Source organism: Hirundo rustica, chromosome 2, assembly GCF_015227805.2.
Source record: "Hirundo rustica isolate bHirRus1 chromosome 2, bHirRus1.pri.v3, whole genome shotgun sequence".
Taxonomy (NCBI): domain Eukaryota; kingdom Metazoa; phylum Chordata; class Aves; order Passeriformes; family Hirundinidae; genus Hirundo; species Hirundo rustica.
Window position 1 is genome coordinate 16,798,104 of NC_053451.1, and position 21,247 is coordinate 16,819,350.

Consider the following 21,247-nt stretch of genomic DNA (forward strand, 5'->3'; position numbering starts at 1 on the left):
TTGCTCCGGGTGTGCCCAAGGGCCGCTCCCCTCCATCCCCTGCCCCGAAGGAGCGGCTGCCGGGAGTCGGCCCGATGTGGGGGTGCGTGCGCCCACGAAGGGTTAAGGGGGGCGGGGGGCTGAGGGGAGGGGGGTGTCGGCTCCGCCCGCTCCCGCCGTCCCCGGGAGATATTGTCATGCAAAAGCCCCCGGCGAGCGCAGCCTTTGTTCGCGCTCCCCCCGCCGGTATATTAACGGGCCGGGGCGGCGGCGGCGGCGGCGGCGGGGGCGGGCGGGGGCCCGGCGGGCAGGAGGCGGCAGGGACGGGCGGGCGGCAGCCGGGGTCGCACCGGGCTCGCCATGGACTACTCCTACCTCAACTCCTACGAGTCCTGCGTGGCCGCCATGGAGGCCAGCTACGAGTTCAGTCCCTGCAGCCAGGCGGGCTCCTTCCAGTACAGCCCCATGCGGGGGGGGCTTCGGGCCCGCGCCCGCCTGCGCCCCCCTCGCCTCGGCCAGCTGCGCCCTGGGTGCCCTCCGCGACCACCAGCCCTCGCCCTACTCGGCAGGTAAGGGAGAGGGACCCACCCCCCCGAGCAACCCCTGGAAGGGGTTGAGGGAGCGGCCGCGCCGTCGGGGCTGGCAGGGATCGGAACTGGCGGGGGACAGGGGCCGCCGGGGCTCGGGACCGGCGGCTGCCGGTGATGTTAGGGCTCTGTGCCATCGGTTGCCGGAGCCGTCGGTCTCCTGTACTGTCAGTGCTCGATGCCGTCGGTGCCCGATACTGTCGGTTCCCGGAGCCGCCGCTGCCCTGTACTGTCAGGACTCGATGCCGATGCCATTGCTGCCGGCTCCTGGTAGCGCTGGTGCCCGATCTCACCAATTCCGGGTACCGTTGTTGTCCAGTACCGTCAATGCTCGGTGCTGTCGGCGCCTGACACCATCGGTTCCCGGCGCCGACGGTGTCCGTCATTGCCAGTTCCCGGCGCTGCTCGTGCTCGGCACTGTCAGGATTCGTAACCATCGGTTCCCGGTACCGTTTGGCGATCGATATCATCGGTTTCCCGTGACCCCGGTGCCCAACACCGTTACTGCTCGATGCCGCCGGTTCCGGGAACCGTCTGTTCCCGGTACCGCCAGCGCCCGTTCCTGCAAGATCCCGGTGCTGTCGGTTCCCGGTGCTGTCGGTTCTCGGTACCGTCAGTGCACGCTGCCACTAGTGCCCGGTGCCGCCCGTTCCCGTGGCCGCCGGTGCTCGGCATTGCCAGGCTCGATGCCGTCGGTAACGGCTGCTGTCGGTCCTCGATGCCTTCAGCTCCCCATGACATCGATTCCCGGTGCTGTCTATTCCTGGCACTGTTGCTGCTAGGTCCCGCCGGTTCCCGGTGCTGCCGGTGCCCGAAGCCCAGACTGCCCCTGCCTGGCTCGGTCCCTACCGTCCCGCGTCCCGGGTCTCCCCGCTCGCCTCCACCGGTGGGGGTGAACCCTCCCAAGCACGGTGACGGATCCCCGGGGATCCCTGGAGGTGTGGCGGCCCCAGAAGGGGGCTGGGGAAGGTCCTCGCCGCTGGAACCCCGCTCCCCGCTCCGCATTCGTTGCCACCGCTGAGGCGCTGCCTTGGGTTGCGCCGACAACGAAGGAGCCGCCGATCGGTACCGGCACCGCATTGCCCCCCCCAGCCCTGCTCCTGCCCCGAGGCCCCGCGTCCCAGCGAACGAACGGACAGACAAACGAACGGACGAACAAACGAACGAACGGGGCCGGGGGCGCAGCGGGGGCAGCGATGCAGCCCTGCCGCCTTCGTCCTTCCCACCCTGCCCGCGGAGTCCTGCCTGCTTCATCCTGCCTGCTTCATTGTGCCCGGTCCATCCCCTGATTCATCCTGCCTGGTCCCAGTTCGTCCTTCTATGCCCTTCTCAGTTCACCCCAGCCCAGTTCATCCTTCCTAGTTCGTCTGTCCTTTGCCGATTCCTCTGCCCAGTGCACCCCCTGCCCGTCTATGTATTCCCTGTCTATTTCTTCCTAAGCGATCCTTGCCCAATCCTTCCTTGCCCCGTCCTTCCCCGTCTGGTTCACCCCTACCCAGTTCATCCTTCCCTGTTCATTTATCCCTGGCCAATGTCCCCTGCCCAGTCCATCCCTTCTCGTTCATCCCTTCCCAGTCCACTCCTTCCCGGCTCACCCCTGCTTGATTCATCCCTGCCCCATCTATCCCTGCCCGGTGTCTCGTGCCTGGTGCATCCCTTCTCAGTCCATTTCTTCCAGGTCCATCCCTTCCTGATGCCCCCTGCCCGGGTGTCCCCCGGTATCCACCACAGCCCTCCAGCAGTAACCGGCCGTACTGACTCCCCGTTTCCCTCCCAGTTCCCTACAAATTCTTCTCGGACCCATCGGGGATCAACGAGAAGCGGAAGCAGCGGCGGATCCGGACAACATTCACCAGCTCCCAGCTGAAGGAACTGGAGAGGGTCTTTGCCGAGACTCACTACCCCGACATCTACACCCGCGAGGAGCTGGCCCTCAAGATCGATCTCACCGAGGCCCGGGTGCAGGTCAGCTCCGGGCGGGGAGGAGGGGGCTGAGGGGCTGGGTATGCGGGTGGAAGGCTCCAATCCCACCGGAGCAGGGACCCTGGCCACGGGACGCTGCAGCTGCTGCGCTCCCTGCATTGGGAGGGGCGGCAGGAAGGGACCTGGCCTTAGCGCTAGTGCCGTAAGGGGACGCGCTGTTGTCACAGCCTTGCTCTGCCGGGAGCTCCAGGGGACAGCCTGGCTCTCAGCAGACCGCGGGCATCGGTTCACCGCACGGTACCCTCACTGTCATCGATGGTTTAGTCCAGTCCCAAACACCTTGAGGGTGGTGAGAGTCCAAGAAGGACAGAGAGTGGCCCTTTGTGCGTGTAGATGTCCCCTGTGTCAGTGCAGATTTCTCCTGGGGGATACAGGCCCCCCACGTGGGTGCAGATCCTCCTTTGTGAGTGCAGACACCCTGTGCCAATGCAGAACCCTCTTTGTGGGGTCCTTCCGTGTGGGATCCCCCCTGTGTCAGTGAACACCCCCCCACACACCCCTTTGTGGCTTCAGACTGTCCTCAGTGAGCGTAGACACCCCCTTTGTCAGAACATCTGTCCCCGCAGGAATGTAGGGACCCACAGGGGTGGGGGTCCTGGCCCCCTCCCTCCGAGGGGGGGATGGTGGGTGAAGTGGACCCCACTGCTGGCAGCATGGGGAGCTAGGGGATGTCAGCTGTGGGGTGGGCTCTGACCGCACAAGGTGCAGGCGCGGGCGCAGCGTGACGATGTCCCCTCCCCATTTCCCTTCCCTGCCGACGCCGGAGCAAACGCCGGTGCCTGGCATCGACCTCACAAATCCACATTATCGTGGATACACGGATCCCTCTGGTGACGTGGAAGACATTTGCCCCGAGGGAACGGGGGGTTGTGAGGCTCACCCCGGAGCCTGGGAGGGCTGCCTGCACCCATGGGCTCCCTGAACCCCCAGGGACAGTGGCAAGGGGTGCTCCCGTCCCCTGCAGGTGTGGTTCCAGAACCGTCGAGCCAAATTCCGCAAGCAGGAGCGTGCGGCCAATGCCAAGGGTGCCGGCGGCACCGGCAGCACCGGGAAGAAGTCGGAGCCGCGCTCCTCCTCGGAAGACGACGAATCCAAGGAATCCAACTGCAGCCCGACTCCGGACAGCACGGCGTCCCTGCCTGCTGCTGCCATGGGCAGCCCCGGCGGCAGCCTGAGCCCCAGCCCTGGCGCGGGGGCACCCCTGGGACCCGGCCATGCCCCGCAGCCCCTCAAGGCACCCCTCTGGGCAGGGGTGGGCGGCGGCAGCGGAGCCCCCAACACGGCCGAGCTGCTGAAGGCCTGGCAGCCCACCGAGGCCGTGCCGGGACCCTTCTCCGGCGTCCTCTCCTCCTTCCATCGGAAACCGAACGGCATCAAGACAAACCTCTTCTGATCGCCGAATCTCCGGATCCGGCCGTCCCCCGAACCCCTCTCGGCCCCCACCCCGGCGCTCTCCACCCACCGCCCCCACCACGGATCCAGCCACGGGGAGAGGGAGCGGGGACCCCGCCACCTCCCGGACCCTGCGCTGATGGGACGGATCCTGAGTGGGGGCAGCTCCCACCGACACCCGTGGGTACGGTGGGACGGTGCGGGTTCAAGGCGGGGGACACCACCCCCGCGCTCAGCCAGCCTGCCCCTGGCAGAGTCCTCGGGTTTGGGGGCTCCCGGTGCACTCCAGGGCTGGGGGCAGACGTGGGGCTCCCCGCAGCACTGTGGGTGGTCCACCTTCGCCCCGGGAGATGCCCCCGTCAATGGTCCGTGCCACTGGGCTGGGGGCGAGGAAGCACTTTATGGGGGGGGCTCCGGGGCGCACTGGGTGGGCGGTGCCGCAGAGTCTGGTACGGAGACGCGCCCTGGTGTGGGAGGGGTTGGTTTCCCCCAGATCCTGCCTGCTGACGTGGATTCCCCCCCAGGCAGTACCCCGGCAGGAAGAAGACACACATCCCCCACCCCCGAAGACTCGGGGGAGTAAATGCAGGGCTGGGAGGTTCGGCACTCACCGGCACCGCTGCAGGTGTTGCCAATGGGACAGGGCACCCCAGGAACTGCTGGAGAGGTGCCCCCACCCCAGGGGGCTGTTGTGGGATGGACCCCCCAGAACAGCCAGTGGGATGCCTCGGAGCAGCCGTGACCCCTTGCCAGCAGCAGGTTGGGTGCCCCCACTGGAGCTGGCACGGGCGCAGCTGGGACCCCCCCACACCAGCCCGTGACCTCCCAAAAGGGTTCCCAAAGCAGGGGGCGGCGCTGGTGGTGCTGGTGCCCAGTGCTGCCGTGCTGCTGGGCTGCATGGTGAGGAGGCTGCCAGCACATCCACGTGTCCCTGCTCCCCCTGTATCCCTCCCAGTCCCTCCGAGGTGGGTTCCCCACTTTTCTTTAGATTTTTTTTTTTTGGTTTTTTAACCATTCTGTAATTTATTACCCATGTTTGCAAATGCCACTAATCCAAATTAAACTTAATTTATTGACGCTGCTGCTGGCCCTCAACCCTTGCTGCGCCCCAACCCCACAAAGGGCTGCAGGGGCAGGGGGCTGCACAGCCCCCACGCCCAAACCCTCTGAAACGCACCAGAACCCCCAGGTGATGCCACAGACCCCCAGCACCTTAGGGATTATTTTGGGTGCCCCCCAATCAAAGACCCCAAGCAGCTGCAGGAAGCTGAGGGGACACCCCGTGGGAAGACCCCTCAAGTGGGGTGAGGAGAGCGGTGCCCCACACAGCCCCCTGGCCTCTAGGGGCCCTTTGGGGGGTGGTGATGAAGGTTTGGGGGGCATTGGGATGGTGACAAGGAGCATGCCAGGCTGTTGGGGTGTGGTCTGAGCTACCCAAGATGGGCAAGAAGGGGACAAGGGACCTGGTCCCCACCCTGCTGGCACCAGTACAGCTAGCTTGGAGGAGTCACAGATTATGCTGGCACCCCGTTCTTCCCCCTGGTTACCCATCTTGTCCCCCTTCCAGACCCTTCCCCGCCTTGACACCCTGAGAGCTCCACCCCACCCATTGCACAAACACGACAAAAATCACTCCAGATTTACCAAACACCTCCAAACACAGGAGCTGGGGGTTTAGTGGGGGGAAGTTCACACCAAACACCCCAGTAACATTGGGGGGATGTTGGGGGATGCCAGAGGTGCCTGGCCCATCCTTCATCTCAGCCAGAGTGAGGGGTCGGTGGATCTGGGGGTCGCATCACCCCCATCCCCCCTGGGGACAGGGAGAGCTTGGATGGGGCATCCCAATGGGGAAGGCACAGTAGGAGGACCCCTGTTCTGGGGACACCCCCCCTGGGGACCCTCCTGGAAGGACACTTGGCAAGGCTGGGGGCTGAGCACCCACAAGGAGACCCAGCTGCCAGCCCCACGGTCCCCAGGGGCAACGCAAATTCCCAGGAGGGGACAGACCCGGCAAGTACCTAACGGGCAAACTGGGTGGGAGTGGGGGGTACGCCCCAGAGGCACTGGTGGTGTGGGGTGGGCTCTGGGGGAAGGCACTGATCTGGCTCTGCTGGGGCAGGATTCCCAGGCTGCAGATGGGACGCCCAGCATGGGGATGGGGACCCTGCCGCATGGGAACGGGACCCCCACGGTGGGGCAGGGACAACACCCATCCAGGTGGGGACAGAATCCCCAGGTGGGGGAAAACAGGATCCCTGGGGACAACACCTCTGGGTGGGACGGACCCTCAGGGTGGGGGTGGGACCCCCAAAGTGGGAACAGCACCCCCAGGGTGGGAACAGGGACCACCATAGTGGGGGCGGGAACAGGGACTCCTATGGTAGGAAAACGTTCCCCAAGGACGGGGGACAGGCACCCCTAGAGCAGGGACAGTGACCCCCATGGTGGGGATGGGACCCACAGGAACAGTGACAGCGACTCCTGTGGTGGAGACAGGGACACTTGGGGTGGAGACGGAACCCCTGGATATGGGGACAGGAACCCCCAGGGGTGGGGACAGCACATCCAGAGCAGGGACGGGGATGATAAGGGTGGGGGTAGAAACGATGTCCAGGGTGGGGACAGGACCCTCTGGAGTTGGGACAGGGACCTACAGCAAGAGGATGCCATCCCCAGGGATGGTGACAGACACCCCCTAGGTTGGGGATGGGGATCTTCCAGGGTGGGAGTGGGACATCCGTGTTGGGAACAGGTGCCCTGGGGTGGTGACAGGGATGCCCAGGATGGAGACAGGAACCCTCACAGTGGGGATGAGACCTTCAGGGTGGGGACAAGATCCTTAGAGTTGGGGATGGGGACTCTGAGCAGCACCTAGTGTTGCCTATGGGGGCTAGCTGAGCTATCCCATCCCATCCCATCCCATCCCATCCCATCCCATCCCATCCCATCTCATCCCATCCCATCCCATCCCATCCCATCCCAGGCATCATGAAGGCACTTGGGTCGTGACACAACTTTGCTCAGAGCCTCCTCCTCCTAGCTGTGAGGGGTCATGGGGGGAGCCAGGATCCCAACGGTTACCCCCAAACACCTCTTCCCCATCCCTTCTCCCAATAAATAAAAAAATAACTTAAATGTGAGGGTACCCCATAGGGATCCTCATGTGAAATTATCTGACCAGGACCCACCACGCCCCTGTCCCCCCCACACCCCCTTCCCACCCCATTACCCTGCATCCAGGGTGGGGGGTGGGCTGTGAAGGTCATGGGGCTCCCACTTGCTGCTGGTGATGGTAGGATAAATGGATGCAGGATGTGGGACTGTGGGATGAAGGATCCTCAGCTGCAGTGTGCATGGCTACAGGATCTGGGATGCATATCCATGGGACCCAGGAAATGTGGCCACGGGATCTGGGGGATCTGGGATGCATGGCTGCAGGATCTGGGATGCTCAGCTGCAGGATGCAGGGCCACAGGATCCGGGATATGTGGCAGCAGGATGCAGAATGCACAGCCATGGGATCCAGGACGTGCATCTGTGGGATGCAGGGCCGCAGGACACGCATCTGCAAGGTCTGAGACGCAGGGCTGCAGGACTTGGGATGCTGAGCCACAGGATGCAGAATGTGCAGTCGCAGGATCTGGGATGCTGGGCCATGGGATGAATGGGATGCTGGATGTGTGGTGGCAGCTACTTGCGGAGCTGGAGGCTCTCCAGAAGGACACGCTTGTGGCCAGGCTCCAGCACTCCGGCCTCCTCCAGGTCCTCCTCTGTGATGTCACTGGGAATGAGGCACAAATATGGGGGTCTCTGCCCCCAAGGGGCACCCCACTTGGGGGTGGTAGAGCCCCCACTCGGCTTGCTGCGTGCCCACCCAGGCTCCATGCTGTCCCTTCTGCGGGATCTTGTGACCCTCAGGGGGCAGTGAGGATCCTGAGAGGCAAAGGGCACGTGGGAGCAGTGGGGACACCTTGGGGCAGCTGGGACACCCAAGGTCAGCAGGGACCCCTGAGAGCAATGCCCCCTCCCCAGGGCAGCACAGAACCTTTGAGGGCTGTGAGGCCCTCCAGGGGCAGCAGGGACCCTCAGGGGAAGTGGAGACCTTCAGTGAGCAGTGGGGAACCCCCAGGGACAGCAGGGACCATCAAGGTCAGCCCCCCCACGGACCTCCCCAGAACCCGGGCATCACTATGACCCACTGGGGTTGGCCAGGCTGGTGGTGGGAGAGAGTGGGAGTCCCTCCCCACCATTCTGGGGGGCTGCTCACCTGAGGAACTCCAGGTCATCCCAGCCATTGCGCACCAGCCCCTCCTCGTACCGCTCCAGCCCTAGCGCCCGCAGCCACTCGCCCACACCGGGCACGGCACCCGCACCACGGCCCAGCGCCTGCGCCCCGACAGCCTCAGCACCATGGGGCACCCCAAAGGGAGCCCCAGCCGAGGTGCTGAAGTACCCACCCGCCTTGCGCGGCTCACCTCCTCAGCCAGGTCCTCCTGGATGCTCTCCTGGATGGGGTGGGGCGGGAAGGCAAGGGGGCGGCCATAGTCGGAGTGCAGGCAGCGGGGAGGCAATCCCCCCTTGGCCAGCAGCGGCGGCGGGGGGACCACCCTCCCCTTCCCGCCCCTGTAGTCCACCTCACTCAGCGTCTTGGCCATCTGCAGCACCGAGCAGGAGCGGTCATCCAGCAGTCCTCCTGGCAGGCCCCCGGCAGCGGGCAGCCCCCCAACTGCAGGCAGCCCCCCAGTAACAGGCGTCCCACCGGCTCCCTCCAGCCCAAACCCAGCCCTGGCCGCTGGGGGTGGCCGGGGGTGCAGCTTGGGCAGGGGAGCCTCGCCAAAGGCAGCAGGCTGGGATTTGGGGTCCTCACACCCGGTGGGCACCGGCAGCTCCTTGGGGGTGCCGAAGAAGGTGTTCGGGGGGAGCTCCAGCTCCCGCGGCAGCGGAGGCGGCGGAAAATCCGGCGGCGGCAGGTTGAGGGTGCCGAGGTCCTCTTCCTCATCGCTCTTGCCACCACAGCACGCCGAGGGGCACTGGCAGCGCTCTGGCACTACCAGCTGCACCTTGGCCTTGGGGGGCTTGCTGGGGTCCCCCGCCACCGGCAGCTGGTGGGGGACCCCCTCCAGCACGTAATACGCTGGGTTGTTGAAGCTGTTCTTCAGGGGACCCCCTGACAGCTCTGGCATTGCCTCCGCCTTGGACCTACGGGCACAGGGGTGAGCGTGGCACCCCCAGAGCAATCCCCCTCCCTAGCCCTGCCCGTACACCCTCACCGGCTCGGGGTGGCCTCGTCCCTGGGGGTGCTGCGGTGTGGGGCAGGGGGACGAGGCGCTGCTGCGGCGCTGCTCTTCTCGGACTCCTCCGGAAGCTTTGCCAGGATGGCGGCGGGGGGCTCAGCACTGGTGGGCTTCCGCCCCACAGACCTGGCAACAGGAGGTGTTGGGTCCGCCATGGGGGTCTGAACCCCATTGTGGGGTTCAGACCCCCAGGACAGGGCTCAGATCACCCAGGACAAGGTTCAGACCCTGTGGGCTGGGTCTCAGCAGCCCAGGTCAGGGCTCAGATCCCCAAGATGGGGCACTGCCCTCTAGGACAGGTTTCAGCCACCAGAACACAGCCAGAGCCACATTCAGAGGCTCAGAGCCCCACTCCTGCCCTGTGTGGCACAGAACTGGCATCAGGACTGTCCCCGGTCACATCCCACACACCAGCCCAGATGGCTGAGCAACAGCTGTGCTCAGGTGAATCCCTGAGGCCTCCCGACCCCCAGGAACCGGTGCCCCCCACCCTGCCAAGCCCTGTCCCCCATACTTGGCATTGTCCTGGGTGGCCCTGGCACCTAGCGGCACCTTCCCTTTGCTGGCTGTCGTCTCGTCCTTATCGACGCTGATCCACTCTGCCGGGGAACAAGGGCTCAGCGGTGGAGTCCTGTCCCCACCACCCCCCCTGGGGTGAGGGGCCCTCACCATAGAGCCTCTCACGGGTGCCCAGGCGCTCCGTGGGCACCCGGACCTTCATGGAGCCGCGGATGTTGCCGGTCTCCTCACCGCGGTGGGACAGGTAGGTGAGGAACTGCTGCGCTGTGCTGCCAATCATTGACTTCAGGGCAATGACACACTCCCCTGGGGGTGAGAGTGGGGAAGGTTGGGGGTCTGCACCCCGCGGACCCCCTGCTGCTGGCATGGGGCTGGAGTGGACACTCACCGTAGGACTCGTAACCGTCAAGGGATTTGACGGTGAGCAAGAGGTGCTGGTCCTGCAGGTACTCGATCTCGGAGAGGATGGGCTTCAGCTGTGGCCAAGGGAATGGGGTGCGGGCACTGAGCGGGGGTTTCCCTGTTTGCAGCTTCCCTCAGCACCCACCCTGTCAGCCCCCAGCCCCTCCTCACCGTGGGCAGCTGCCGGGATGACCACTGCACCTTGAGGAAGTTGATGTTGTCACTGCTCTGGCTGTCGTTCTCGAAGCTCTTCTTGAACTCTGTGGCGGTAGTGGGACGTGGCATCAATCCTTGATCCTCCCAGGACACTATGAGCTTCCTGGGACCCCTCTCAAGCCCTTTGGGACCCCCCCCCACTGCCATTCCAGTCCTCACCTTCCAGGCAGGTAGAATAGAACTCGATGAAAAACTTGGTGCGACTGGAAGTCTTCACGATGGCCTCTATGCTCTCAAACTCAATGTATGCCTGCTCTGAGGACTTGGAGAGCCCTCCATGGAGAGGCAAGGTATTGGAATCCCCCAGGACCTCTCCATTTAGAGGGAAAGGTTGGACATGGAGGGGCAGGGGACAGCGAGGTATCCCCTTGAGCATAGACACCTTTTTTGGAAACAAACTGGGATGTCACTCCCACTTCGAAGGAGCCGAAGACAGGCGAGTGGTCACTGGTGACAATGTCATCTGTGCACCCTGCAGCCAGTGGGGATGGGAAAGAAGTCAGGCTGGAGCGGGGGGACTGTCCCCAAAAGAGGGACGAGGGTGCTGGGGGCGGTCATACCGCTCACCATAAGCGTTGCAGTTGACATGAGTCTCAGGGTAGGACTTCCAGAGGATGCGGTCACACCAGGACGGCACGTTGGTACGCACCTGGTAGGGGCAGGGAGCGGGTGGGGATTCAGACTGGGGTGTCCTCCACTCCCCGACTCCCCCTGCCCCATCACCTACCCCTGTGGGCTTCTGCTTGTGCCAGACATAGGTGTCCCGGGAGCCCCGCTCATAGCGGTAGGTTGGGGGGAAGGTGATCTCCTCCTCACCTGCAGGGACAGCAGTGGGTCAGTACAGTCCTGACAGCAGGGGCTGCAGCCCCAGACCCTCCTGGAGCCCCCCAGTCCTCACCGAAGCGCAGGAACACCTTGTGCTTCTCCTTCTCCAGATTGAGCTGATCCACCTTCAGCAGTGGCTCCAGCTCCTTGCGGCCGATGTAGTTGAGGATCTCCTGCGGGGACAAAGAGGTTGGCACTGGGCTGGGAGGATGATCCTGACAGCCCCACCCACCTTCCCACCCCCACCCACCCCTTCCCCAGACCTGGATGTCCATGTCTAGGCGGTAATTGAGGTCCCCAAACCAGAAGAGGTGGGTGAAGCGAAGGGAGATGTCAAAGGAGCTCAGCTGCTTATCCCCCAGTGAGAGCAGGCGCAGGATGTCCAGGTAGTTCTGGTTCCTCCTGAAGCAGGGGACAGGGGGACAGGGTGTCACAGCACGAAGACAGGGGCAGCAGGCCTGTCCTGTCCCAGTCCAGGGTGAGGGTGCTCACCGCGCTGTCTTCTCATTGCCAGAGGTGAGGTGGCAGTTGACAAAGCCAAAGGAGGTGCCATTGAACATGAAGGAGACACCCACAGCGCCCTTGTTCCCTGTGAGGAAATGGGGGATCAGGCAATGGGATGGGATCAGGCAACCTGATTCTACCTCAGGGATGGACACCCAGCCAGCCCCAGGTCACGGTGATGGGGCACAGTCACCACCCGGCCAGCTGCCACGGGCACGTTGCAGCCTGGCACATGCTGAGAGCCTTCCTTGGGAAACACACTCCGCCAGAGTGCCCCTCATGCAAAGCACACTCATCCCCATGCAACGCAAACATCCCCCAAACCATCCCCGTGCACTGCACACAAAAGCTCTCCTTGTGAAACACCTCTGCTCTGGGACCCCTCCACGTGCAACACACACGTCAAGACCCCTCCTTGTGCAGCACACACACTGGGACCCCTCCCCGTGCAATGCCCACGAACCAGGACTCCTCATCATGCAAGGTACACGTGCTGAGACCCCTCCTCATGCAACAACAGAACCCCCCATATGCAGGCACCCCAGGACTGCCCCCGGCGCAGCGCGCACCCCCTGTGTCCCTCTATGCCCTGCTGTGCCCCTACCCAGGGTGTTGGCGATCCCTGTCTTGACGCTGGAGGTGCTGACATGGCTGATTCGGTTCTCGTGCTCTGGCTTCACCAGCACCACCACCTTGATGTTCCACAGGGACTGCATGGCCACCTGTGGGTGCCAGCACCCTCAGCCCCCTGCCAGCATGTGCTGGGGCCCCCTGGGGCCGCGGGGGCCCCTCTGGTGTGTCCGCAGGGTTTGCTCATTGCTGTTTCACCCCAGCCTCCCCCACCAAGGGCCGCTCCCCAGGGAATCCCACCACCATCAATCAGTATCCACAGCCACCCAGCACCAGGAGATCACCCACAGCCACCCAGCACCACGAGAGCACCCCAGAACAGCCGGTGTCACAGAGCCAGAGCACAGCCACCCCCAGGACACTGAGCGTCACACACCTCCACCACCCACCGGTGCCCGCACCCCACGGCCCGCAGGGTCCCCTGGACCCCCTGGTTCTTACCGGGCGGTACTCAACCTCTGTGAAGTCCTTGAGGACCGTGCGCAGGAAGTCCACCCACTCCTTGTCTCCCAGAGAATTCTCCTGGGTGCCGAAGACGTAGATGTCATGCGGTATGGCCATCGTTACCTCATCCAGAGTCTTGCCCAACCCCTTGGAGGTGATCCATGAAGTGATGTTCTTTGGGGGGGGAACACTGCCTGCAGGGGGGACGGCACAGTTAGGGGGGAACCCCAGGGCCTTGACACCCCGCCGTGGGCTGCCCCCAGCCCCGCTCACCCATGTTCCAGGTGCCAATGAAGACAGAGATCATGTCGGGCTCATCCTGGTGAGAATGCTTGTTCTTCATCAGCTGCAGGAGCTGGCAGAAGGCCTCACGCTTCTGCAGGAGGGGGCAGTGAGGGGGGGTAGAGGGGCGACCCACAACCTTCTCAAGCCCCTCTGCTTTGGCTCAGCCAAACTTGGCACCTTCTTGGCACGGGGGACCGCCCCAGGGACATCACCCAGCCATCAGGCACCGGCACCCAGCACCTGTCCCTGAGCCCTACCAGGGCCCAGGGGTTAAATCCTGCCCCACCCCATCCCTACAAGGACCCCTTGTCCCCCGTCCGCCCCCAGCTGAGCATTACCCACCCGGGCACTGACAAAAACAAAGTCTTTCCGTTGCGTTTTATCCTTTTCCTTCTCAAAAACGATGCCCAGCTTGTTCTGCACCCGCTGTGACTTGATCAGCTGCCGGACTGTGGAGGAGTGGCAAGAGCTGGGAGGGTGCTGGGTGCCAGCTGGGTGCTGGAACACCCTCCCGTACATGCTTTGGAGGACCCCCAAGAAGAGGATACCCCCAGCATGAGGAAATCTCTCCGTTTCCAGCCCACCACTGTGCCTCACAGAGATGCTCCCCAGCACAAAAGCAGTCCCACGTGTGCTGGGGCCACCCAGACGCCTCCCCGCTCACTCTTGTCATGGGTGAAGGTGTTCCAGTCCTCCTGGGAGTCCTTCTGCTTCTTCAGCACCACTAGTTTACCGCCCTCCACATCCACGCTCAGCGTGTACTTCTGTGACTTCCCAATCTTGGTCAGGTCCCCCAGGGTGATATCCAGCTTCACCTGCCAGGGGACACTGGGATGAGGGAGGACACAAAGGACACCCCAGCACCCAATCTCGCATCTGGGCCTCCCCCAGAGACACCTGGGGGTCTGTGCCCTCAGCGTCACATCAGAGGTACTCAGTTGATTCTGAAATCCCCTTGAAACTCCAAAACTGGGAAGGGCAGGGGGAAGGATAGGGCTTACCTCGAAGGTCTGCACTGGGATGCTCTTGGCCTTGCGGGAGAGGGGTTGGGGGGGGGTGGCGGGGGTGGCCGAGCTCATCTCCTGCAGGGCCTTCAGCGCCTGCCAGAGCACCAACAAGGTCAGCTGAGAGCCCCCTGGTCCCTCCAGCTCCACCAACCCCTCCAGCCCCACCAGTGTTCCAAGCCCCACCAGCCCTCGCAGTCCACTAGGCCCCACCAGCCCCCTCAGCCCTACCAGTGCCAGCTCCACTGGCTCTCCCCGGTCCCACTGGTGCCTCAATCCCAGGAGGCCAACCCCTGTCCCTCAGGTCCACCAGCCCAGCAATCCCTGCCAGCTGCCCCAGTCCTACCAGTGCCCTCAGCCCCACAGTCTCTCCAGTTCATCCAGACACCTCAGAACACCCCCCTCAGGCCATCCACCCCTTCATCTCCAGCCTCACCTTCTTCTCGATGGAGGAGAGGAAATCTTTCAGCACAGAGAGTTTCAGCACCAGGTTCTCCAGCTCCTGCTCTCCGCTCTGCCCTGCCGTCTGGAAACCCCAGCAGGACACCCCAGCACTGCAATGTGAACCCCAGACCCACCCGAGAGCCTCCCCCCACCCCAAGAAGCAGAGACCACTGGCAATCTGGGAGGGGTGGGATGGGGCAGGATAGTGGGTGTTTCTCCACAGGCTTTCCCACCACCCAGAGTGGGGTCTGTGGGTGCAGTCCACGGTGGGGGGCTGCCTCTGCTGTTTCCCCATATTCCCCCTACCTGCTGCAGGATCTTGGAGACCATGGGGGAGCTCTGCTGGTCAAACACCTTGGAGAGGATCTCCAGCCCTGCCAGCACCTTGTCCACCTCACTGGAGGGGCAAGAGGAGCCGGCTCACTGGGTAGTACAGATGTCCTTCCATCTGTCCATCTGCCCCAGGCACTCACCTGTGCAGCCGTTTGCAGGAGGTGACGAGGGTCTTGTTGAGGTGGGGGAGACTGTTGGCCCCTCCCTTCACTGCCTCCAGGTCCAGGGTGTAGCTGCCCTTCAGGTACTCGTGTGAGATGCTGCTGAGCCCATTGGTGCTGCAGAGAGAGCTCCCAGGGGGTGAGAGCCAGCAGGGAGGAGCAGGGGACAGACAGTGGACAGGCAGGAGACAGACCCTCACCTCTCCACTGGCCCCTCTGGCACAGACGGTCCCAGGCCAGTGGGGCTGAGCCCCACCGAGGTACCAGAGAAACTGGTGGAGCCAGAGCGTGGTGGCAACGGTGGCTTCTCATCCTCTCCATCTGCAATGGGGCAATGAGGAGGCCAGTCACCGCCACCCCAGGGGTCTCAGGACCCTATTCACCCACCCATGTCACCCCGCCATACCCGAGTAGTCCCTGTCCTCCACGGTCTCCTTCTCTTTCTCCCTCTCCACAGGGAAGAGCAGGGTGCAGACCAGCCCCTGGTTGGGCTGCAGGTATAGGGCAATCAGCTCGCTGAGCGTCTTGAAGCGCCGTACCTGCACCCCCTGCGACGTCTGCGGGGACATGGGGACACCGGGACCATCAGCGCCTGCAGCCAGCATCACCGGACCCCTCCCAGGTGGAGACACCACCAAGCAGGGAACCCACCACCCAGGGATGCCCCCAAACAGCAATCCCCCCAGGCAGGGATAACAACATGCAAGGATCCCCTCACGCAGAGGTGCTACCATGCAGGGACGTTCCCATGGAGGGACCCTCGTGCAGAGACCCCCATGCAGGGATCCTCCCATGCAGAGATGCTACCGTGCAGGAACCCCTCCGAGCAGGGTCCCCAGTGCAGGATGAGGGGCTGACCCCACAGACCCACGATGGGGAGCAGGGCCCAATGCAACAGGGCCTGCAGGGCTGGTAGGTGGGCCGACAGGGCGCAGGCAGCAGCCTTCCCTTGGCCTCCTCCCTCCGCTTTTCCTGCCCACCTGGCCAGCACAAAGAGGGTTCTGTTGCTCTAAAAATACCCGACGCTGGCCAAGACGGGCACAGCCAAGCCATCCGGCACAGCCAGGCATGCATGTGGCATCAGGCCAGGGCTGAGCCCAGCACAGCCACCCAGCACAGCCAGAGAGACAGGCGAACTCACAGCACAAGGTCAACACCGAGCACTGCAGAGCTGGAGACCCCTCACTGCCCATGAGCCAGAGGGTGTCCCATGCCCGCGCTGCCCACCTGCACGGCCAGGAAATCCTCCTCGTCCGGCAGGATGCGGTAGGTGTGGACGTGTTTCTGAAACCTGTGGCAGCAGGGAGGGAATCAGGGTGCTAGGGGTTTGGGTGGTGTCCCCCCACCCGCCTGCATGGCTTCTGCCAGCCCTGAAGGGATGCCCAGTACTCATCCAGTCAGACCCCTACTTCACCAGCACCCACAGTGAGGAGCTTCCATACCACTATTCCCCACGGCACGCAATGAGGCGACAGGGAAACCTATGGAAAACCCACGGGAAAATGCTTGCAGGGTGGGTGCTGGGAGTCCCAGAGTGACTCCCCTGCTTGCTCCGACCCCACAATGAACACCACCATGTCCTTGGCAGTGCTGCTGCCCCTGCCGCACTGCCTGTCTGTGCCAGAGGCGCTGCCCCCAGCCCACGGCACAGGCAGGAGCTGGCAGGCGCAGGCAGGAGCTGGCAGTCAGGACACCAGGAAACAATTTATTTTCCAGTGGAAGCTGACAGGAACCAGGAACGTAATCCCAGGGCAGGGGGTGACAGGCAGTGCTAAGAGATGGGGTGACATCAGTGGGTGCAAGGAGCAGGACTGGGATCCCTCCTCATCTCAGGGACTACAGGAGACAGGGAGCCTCAGCACTGCCAGACCTCCCCACTCCAGGGCTGTCAGCAGGCACGGTGACTCCTTGGCTGGCCTCTGGCCACAAGAGGCCACCATGAGCATTGAGGCTGCTGTCACCACACCAGAGCCACTCAGCTGCTGCGTCCCCTGCCCTGGTGGCAGCTTGACACAGGGATGGAGGACTGGGACAAGGCAGCATCCATCCCTCCATGGCGTGCTGTGTCCCTGTCCCTGCATCACACCCCATGCTGTCAGGTCCCTAGGTGTCACTCTATGGTTCTGGTTACCCTGCTGACACCCCACAGCACCAGGTCTCCTGGTGCCACCATGCTCCCTGAAGCACCAGATACCCCATTTCTCCTACAGGTGCAACTCACCCCAGCACAGCTGGGGTCTTCCCAGGTGCCCCACTGCCCAGTCACCGGTCATTGGGAGGGTGGGGCCATGGAGAACCCTCCAAGTGGCAGGGGGGGCTGAATGGGAATCCACTATGGGAGGGGGCTGTATGAAAAACCCTGCTAAGGTGGGTGAGGGGATCAGGGGTTCCCAGCTCAAAGGAGTCTATGGGAGAATCCCAGCTGGTAGGATGGGGGGGGCACAGAGACACCCCCAAATTAGGGTAGCATAAGGGCTCTCTGTGGAAAGTCCTAACACACAATTGGGGTCTCCATGGCAGGAACATCAGTGGAGGTGTGATGAGGGGTGCAAGAGGAACCCCCAGCAGCACAGCACTAGTTTGTAGAACTCCAGATTGGTGGGGGAGGAGCAAGGAGCAGGACCCTTAGGGGGAACCTCAGCTATGGGGGACATCAGGGGGCTCTCTGTGGATAACTGGCAGGGGACTGGAGGGACACCCAGCACAGGGGGTGGTACTGCAGAGGGGGACTGCAGGGCCCCCAGCTGCCCAGTCCTGCACCATTTTTGGCTGCTGTTTTGGTGAGCAATGATGGGGGTGGGGGGGGCAGACAGCACCGAGCTTGAGTACAAAGAGCCTTTCTGCAGGAGCAACGGGACTCCCCTGTCGGCTCTGACGCTCAGCCAGCACCCTGCCACAGCCCTGCCAGCACAGCAGGCAGCCCATATCCCCACTGCTCTGTGGCACACAGAGGGACACCCACCACCCTACTCCACCAAGAGCGGGATGTGGGCAAGGTGGATACTGTGTGCCCACCGGCACCAGCCTGGCACTGGTGTCCCCATGAACTGGCAGTGAGCCGGGATGGAAGGTCCAAGCCCCTGCGCTCCTGTGGGACAGCACACCAGGCCTGTCCCCAGTGGCACTGCTCACCAAGCAGTGACGCCAGCATGCCCTGGGGTGCCACCGCCGTATGCTAGCACTGTGAGTCCCAGTGATGTCCCAATATGCCACGCTAAGGCCACAAGTGTGACACCCTGGTGTGCCATGGTGAGACACCCCAGTGTGTGCTAGGGCACAGTGAGATGTCCTGGAGTGCCACATCCAGCCCGGTGAGTCCATGGCACACCGGCAGGAGGGTTAAAGGAAGCTGATGCTGCCGGGATCCCACTGCAGTTCCCTTTCCTTCTCCTGAACCTGCAGCTATTTTTAGGGTCCCAGCTATTGCTGGGGCCAATGGCCCCACAGCCCTGTTCACCCACTCACTGGCAACGGGGATACCTGGTGAGATCACAGCACCAGGGAATCCCAGTTGTCCTTACTGGAGTACAGCCTCCCAACCTGGCATCCCCATGACGGGCTTTGCCATGCTGCATGGTCCCAATCCCACAGCCCAGCCACACAGCACCCATGGCCTCCTCACCAGACAGTGAGAGACATCAACAACAGACACAGCTTACCCAGGCACCTGCATCACGATGCTGTTGGTAGCCCCTTGTCACCCACACTGGTGCCACGCTGCTCCCCGGCTGTATGGCACCATTAGGTGCCAGAATCGCATGCTCTCCCAGTGCTGTGCCCAGGGCTGCTCACAAGCTCAGTTTCGTGGTGGGGAGCTGGTGCCCAGAGCCATGCTGTGCCCATGTGGCTAGGCAACAGCATTTGCCACTGTCCACAGAGAAGGACAACCATACCACCATGCCTGGCACCTGCATGCCTGGCACCTGCACGTGGCACCAGCACACAGCAACCCCAGGCCAGGGCAGGCCAGTTCACAGTGCACTCCCATTTCTCCCACAGGCTCTCAGGGCACAGAAAAGCTTTGAGTTCAAGTGTCCTCACCACCACTCCACAACCACATCAAGGTCCAGGTGCTGGTACAGGTAGCCAACCTCAAGCAGAGCCGGTGGCACACCCTGGGAGCATCCCAGCACATGGGACATCACCAGCACAATGAGCTGCCAGAGGCCCCAGGTATGGTGGGGTACTGGGGTGCACCACTGGGCAAAGGCACTTCAGGACTCCCAGGGTTGTCAGCACTCACCTGTGAGCTGGGAGCTATGGAGTTCCATGGCACAACTCAAGGGCACAGAGCCGTCCCCCCCTCCCCAGGCTGGGAACCCCCAGACATGAGGGCAGGAGCTGGGGAACCCCCGCACCATGGGTAGGCTTAGGGACCCCAAGCGTGTGGGGTAGGGGCCAGGCCCCCCATCTCATAGACTGCCATGGTAGCAAGGCTGGGTGTCACAGCCCCCTGGAGCCAACCCAGTATTCCCCCAATGCCCAGAGATCCCCAGCCCCTCCAGAGTCTGTTGGCATCTGGTCTCCTGGGACACTCAGGCCAGAGCAGGTGCCATTCCCCTGGCTCCCAGTGTCCCAGAAGTTCCAGTGTCCCACTGAAACCCCAGGTCTTCTTGTGTCCGTGCCCACCAGAACCCACTGACCAGAGCAGTCCCAATCTCCCTGTGCCCAAATTCCTAGCAACACCCACAGTACCGGTGGCCCCCATGTCCACTGTATCCCCCCAGGGGGGGTCCCCCCCTCTGCCTGTTGCCCTCTTGGTGTTGGTACCCCTCAGTGCTCCTTGCCTGACCCCCTGGATCTCCTCCAGTGATCCCCACTGCTTTCCCTGCCAGTGCTCCCTTGGCGCCCCCCGCACCCGCCCTCGGTGCCTCTCCCACTGTTCCTCCCGGTCTCTAACAGTGCTTCCCCAGACAGCCGCCCTGTGTACCACAGTGTTTCCCTAGAATCCCTGCAGTGACCCCCCCCATCACGCCCCAGTGTTTCCCCCGGTACTTCGCTGGTGTTTCCCCAAATCCTCCCCGCTGCTCGCCCAGGACCCATCTCCGTCTCCCTTCCCGACCCCCTGCTCTCCTCGGACCATCCCCGAGGCCCCTCCGGTGCCGCCCTGAACACTCCACCCCTACGCCCGAATCTCCCCCGGTGCACCCGCCCCGTTTCTCCCGGGATCCCCCCCGAGCTCCGGCGGTACCTGGCCCAAGCTCCCCACGGCCGGTTCCCCAGGGTCGCCCCCGGTCCTCCCCCCGACACGCTGCCCGTGCCTCCGCAGCTCCCCCGGCCCCGCGCCGTTCCCCTCCCGGTGCGCCCCCTTCAGTCCCCCCCGATGGACGCTCCCGGATCTCCCCCTACGCCCCCCGGTACCTCGCGGGCGTCCCGCCGGCACCTCCCCGCCCGTACCCCACTCACAGCAGGCAGAGCGCGTAGGCCCCCGCCACGCTCTCGCTGTCCCGCACCAGGAAGCTGCCGTCCCGCCCGGCCCGCGCCAGCTGCTCCTCGGCCGCCGCCCGGCTCAGGTCCCGGTGGTACCAGGGGGGCACCGGCACCGGGGCCGCTCCTCCCGCGCCCCCCGCGCCCGCCATGCTCCGCCGCCGGGGCCGCGCCGCGGGGCCGCGCTCTGAGGGGGAGGGGAGAGCCAGGGGGAGGGCACCGGGGCGGGGAAAGGTGGGGGACGGGGACATCCAGGGGACAGCCGGGGGCTTCGGGGGTTAGGGGCGCGGTGGGCCCCAGGGGGGCACCGATGAGGTACCCAGGGGCTCACGGGGAGTGACGCGGGGGTGGCCAGGGAGGGGCGATCGCGGAAGGGGACCGGCGGAGGTCGAGGGTGGCACCGGAGGGGACCCGCGGGGGATCTTGGGGGAGCAGCAGGGGGGGAGCTTGGGGGAGCAGCAGTGAGGTCACGGGGGATTGGTGGGATCCTGGGGGGCGCACCGCCAGAGGCACCGGGGCGGATCCGGGGCTATGGGTAGGGTGTTCAGAGGGGCATCGGGGGTCTGATGGAGGGGCAGCGGCACCGAGGGACGGAGAGCTCCGGGTAGCGGGCAGCAGCAGTGGGGAGGATGGGGAGCACCGCGGGGGGAGAGGGGAGCACTTGGAGAGACCGGGACACCAGGGGAGCACCGGGAGATTGGGGGCACCCGGGGGTGTACCGAAGGGAAGGACGGGAGCACGGTGGTATGAAGGCACCGGCACTGTGAAAGTACAGGGGAGCCGGGCACTGGGGAAAGGCACAGAGTTGGGGCCAG

The 21,247-nt window shown here is 64.1% G+C and overlaps 2 protein-coding genes across 2 annotated transcripts; one reads left to right on the forward strand and one right to left on the reverse strand.

Annotated features, from left to right (window-relative positions):
- Window positions 1–339: 339 nt before the first annotated feature.
- PHOX2A (paired like homeobox 2A) lies at window positions 340–5,017 on the forward strand. Its single transcript, XM_040057280.1, is given in 4 exon segments — window positions 340–464; window positions 466–548; window positions 2,344–2,531; window positions 3,514–5,017. Coding segments are annotated over 4 exon segments (825 nt in total). The 3' UTR covers window positions 3,943–5,017.
- A 1,902-nt stretch (window positions 5,018–6,919) lies between these two features.
- INPPL1 (inositol polyphosphate phosphatase like 1) lies at window positions 6,920–20,584 on the reverse strand. Its single transcript, XM_040053894.2, is given in 28 exon segments — window positions 6,920–7,725; window positions 8,212–8,395; window positions 8,398–9,143; window positions 9,215–9,364; window positions 9,753–9,837; window positions 9,908–10,063; window positions 10,146–10,233; window positions 10,331–10,419; window positions 10,535–10,648; window positions 10,758–10,847; window positions 10,943–11,024; window positions 11,103–11,191; window positions 11,274–11,373; window positions 11,464–11,602; window positions 11,693–11,789; window positions 12,309–12,426; window positions 12,776–12,972; window positions 13,052–13,154; window positions 13,406–13,512; window positions 13,728–13,878; window positions 14,065–14,163; window positions 14,504–14,593; window positions 14,818–14,908; window positions 14,985–15,122; window positions 15,206–15,326; window positions 15,412–15,562; window positions 16,233–16,296; window positions 20,412–20,584. Coding segments are annotated over 28 exon segments (3,903 nt in total). The 3' UTR covers window positions 6,920–7,634.
- Between the last annotated feature and the right edge of the window lie 663 nt (window positions 20,585–21,247).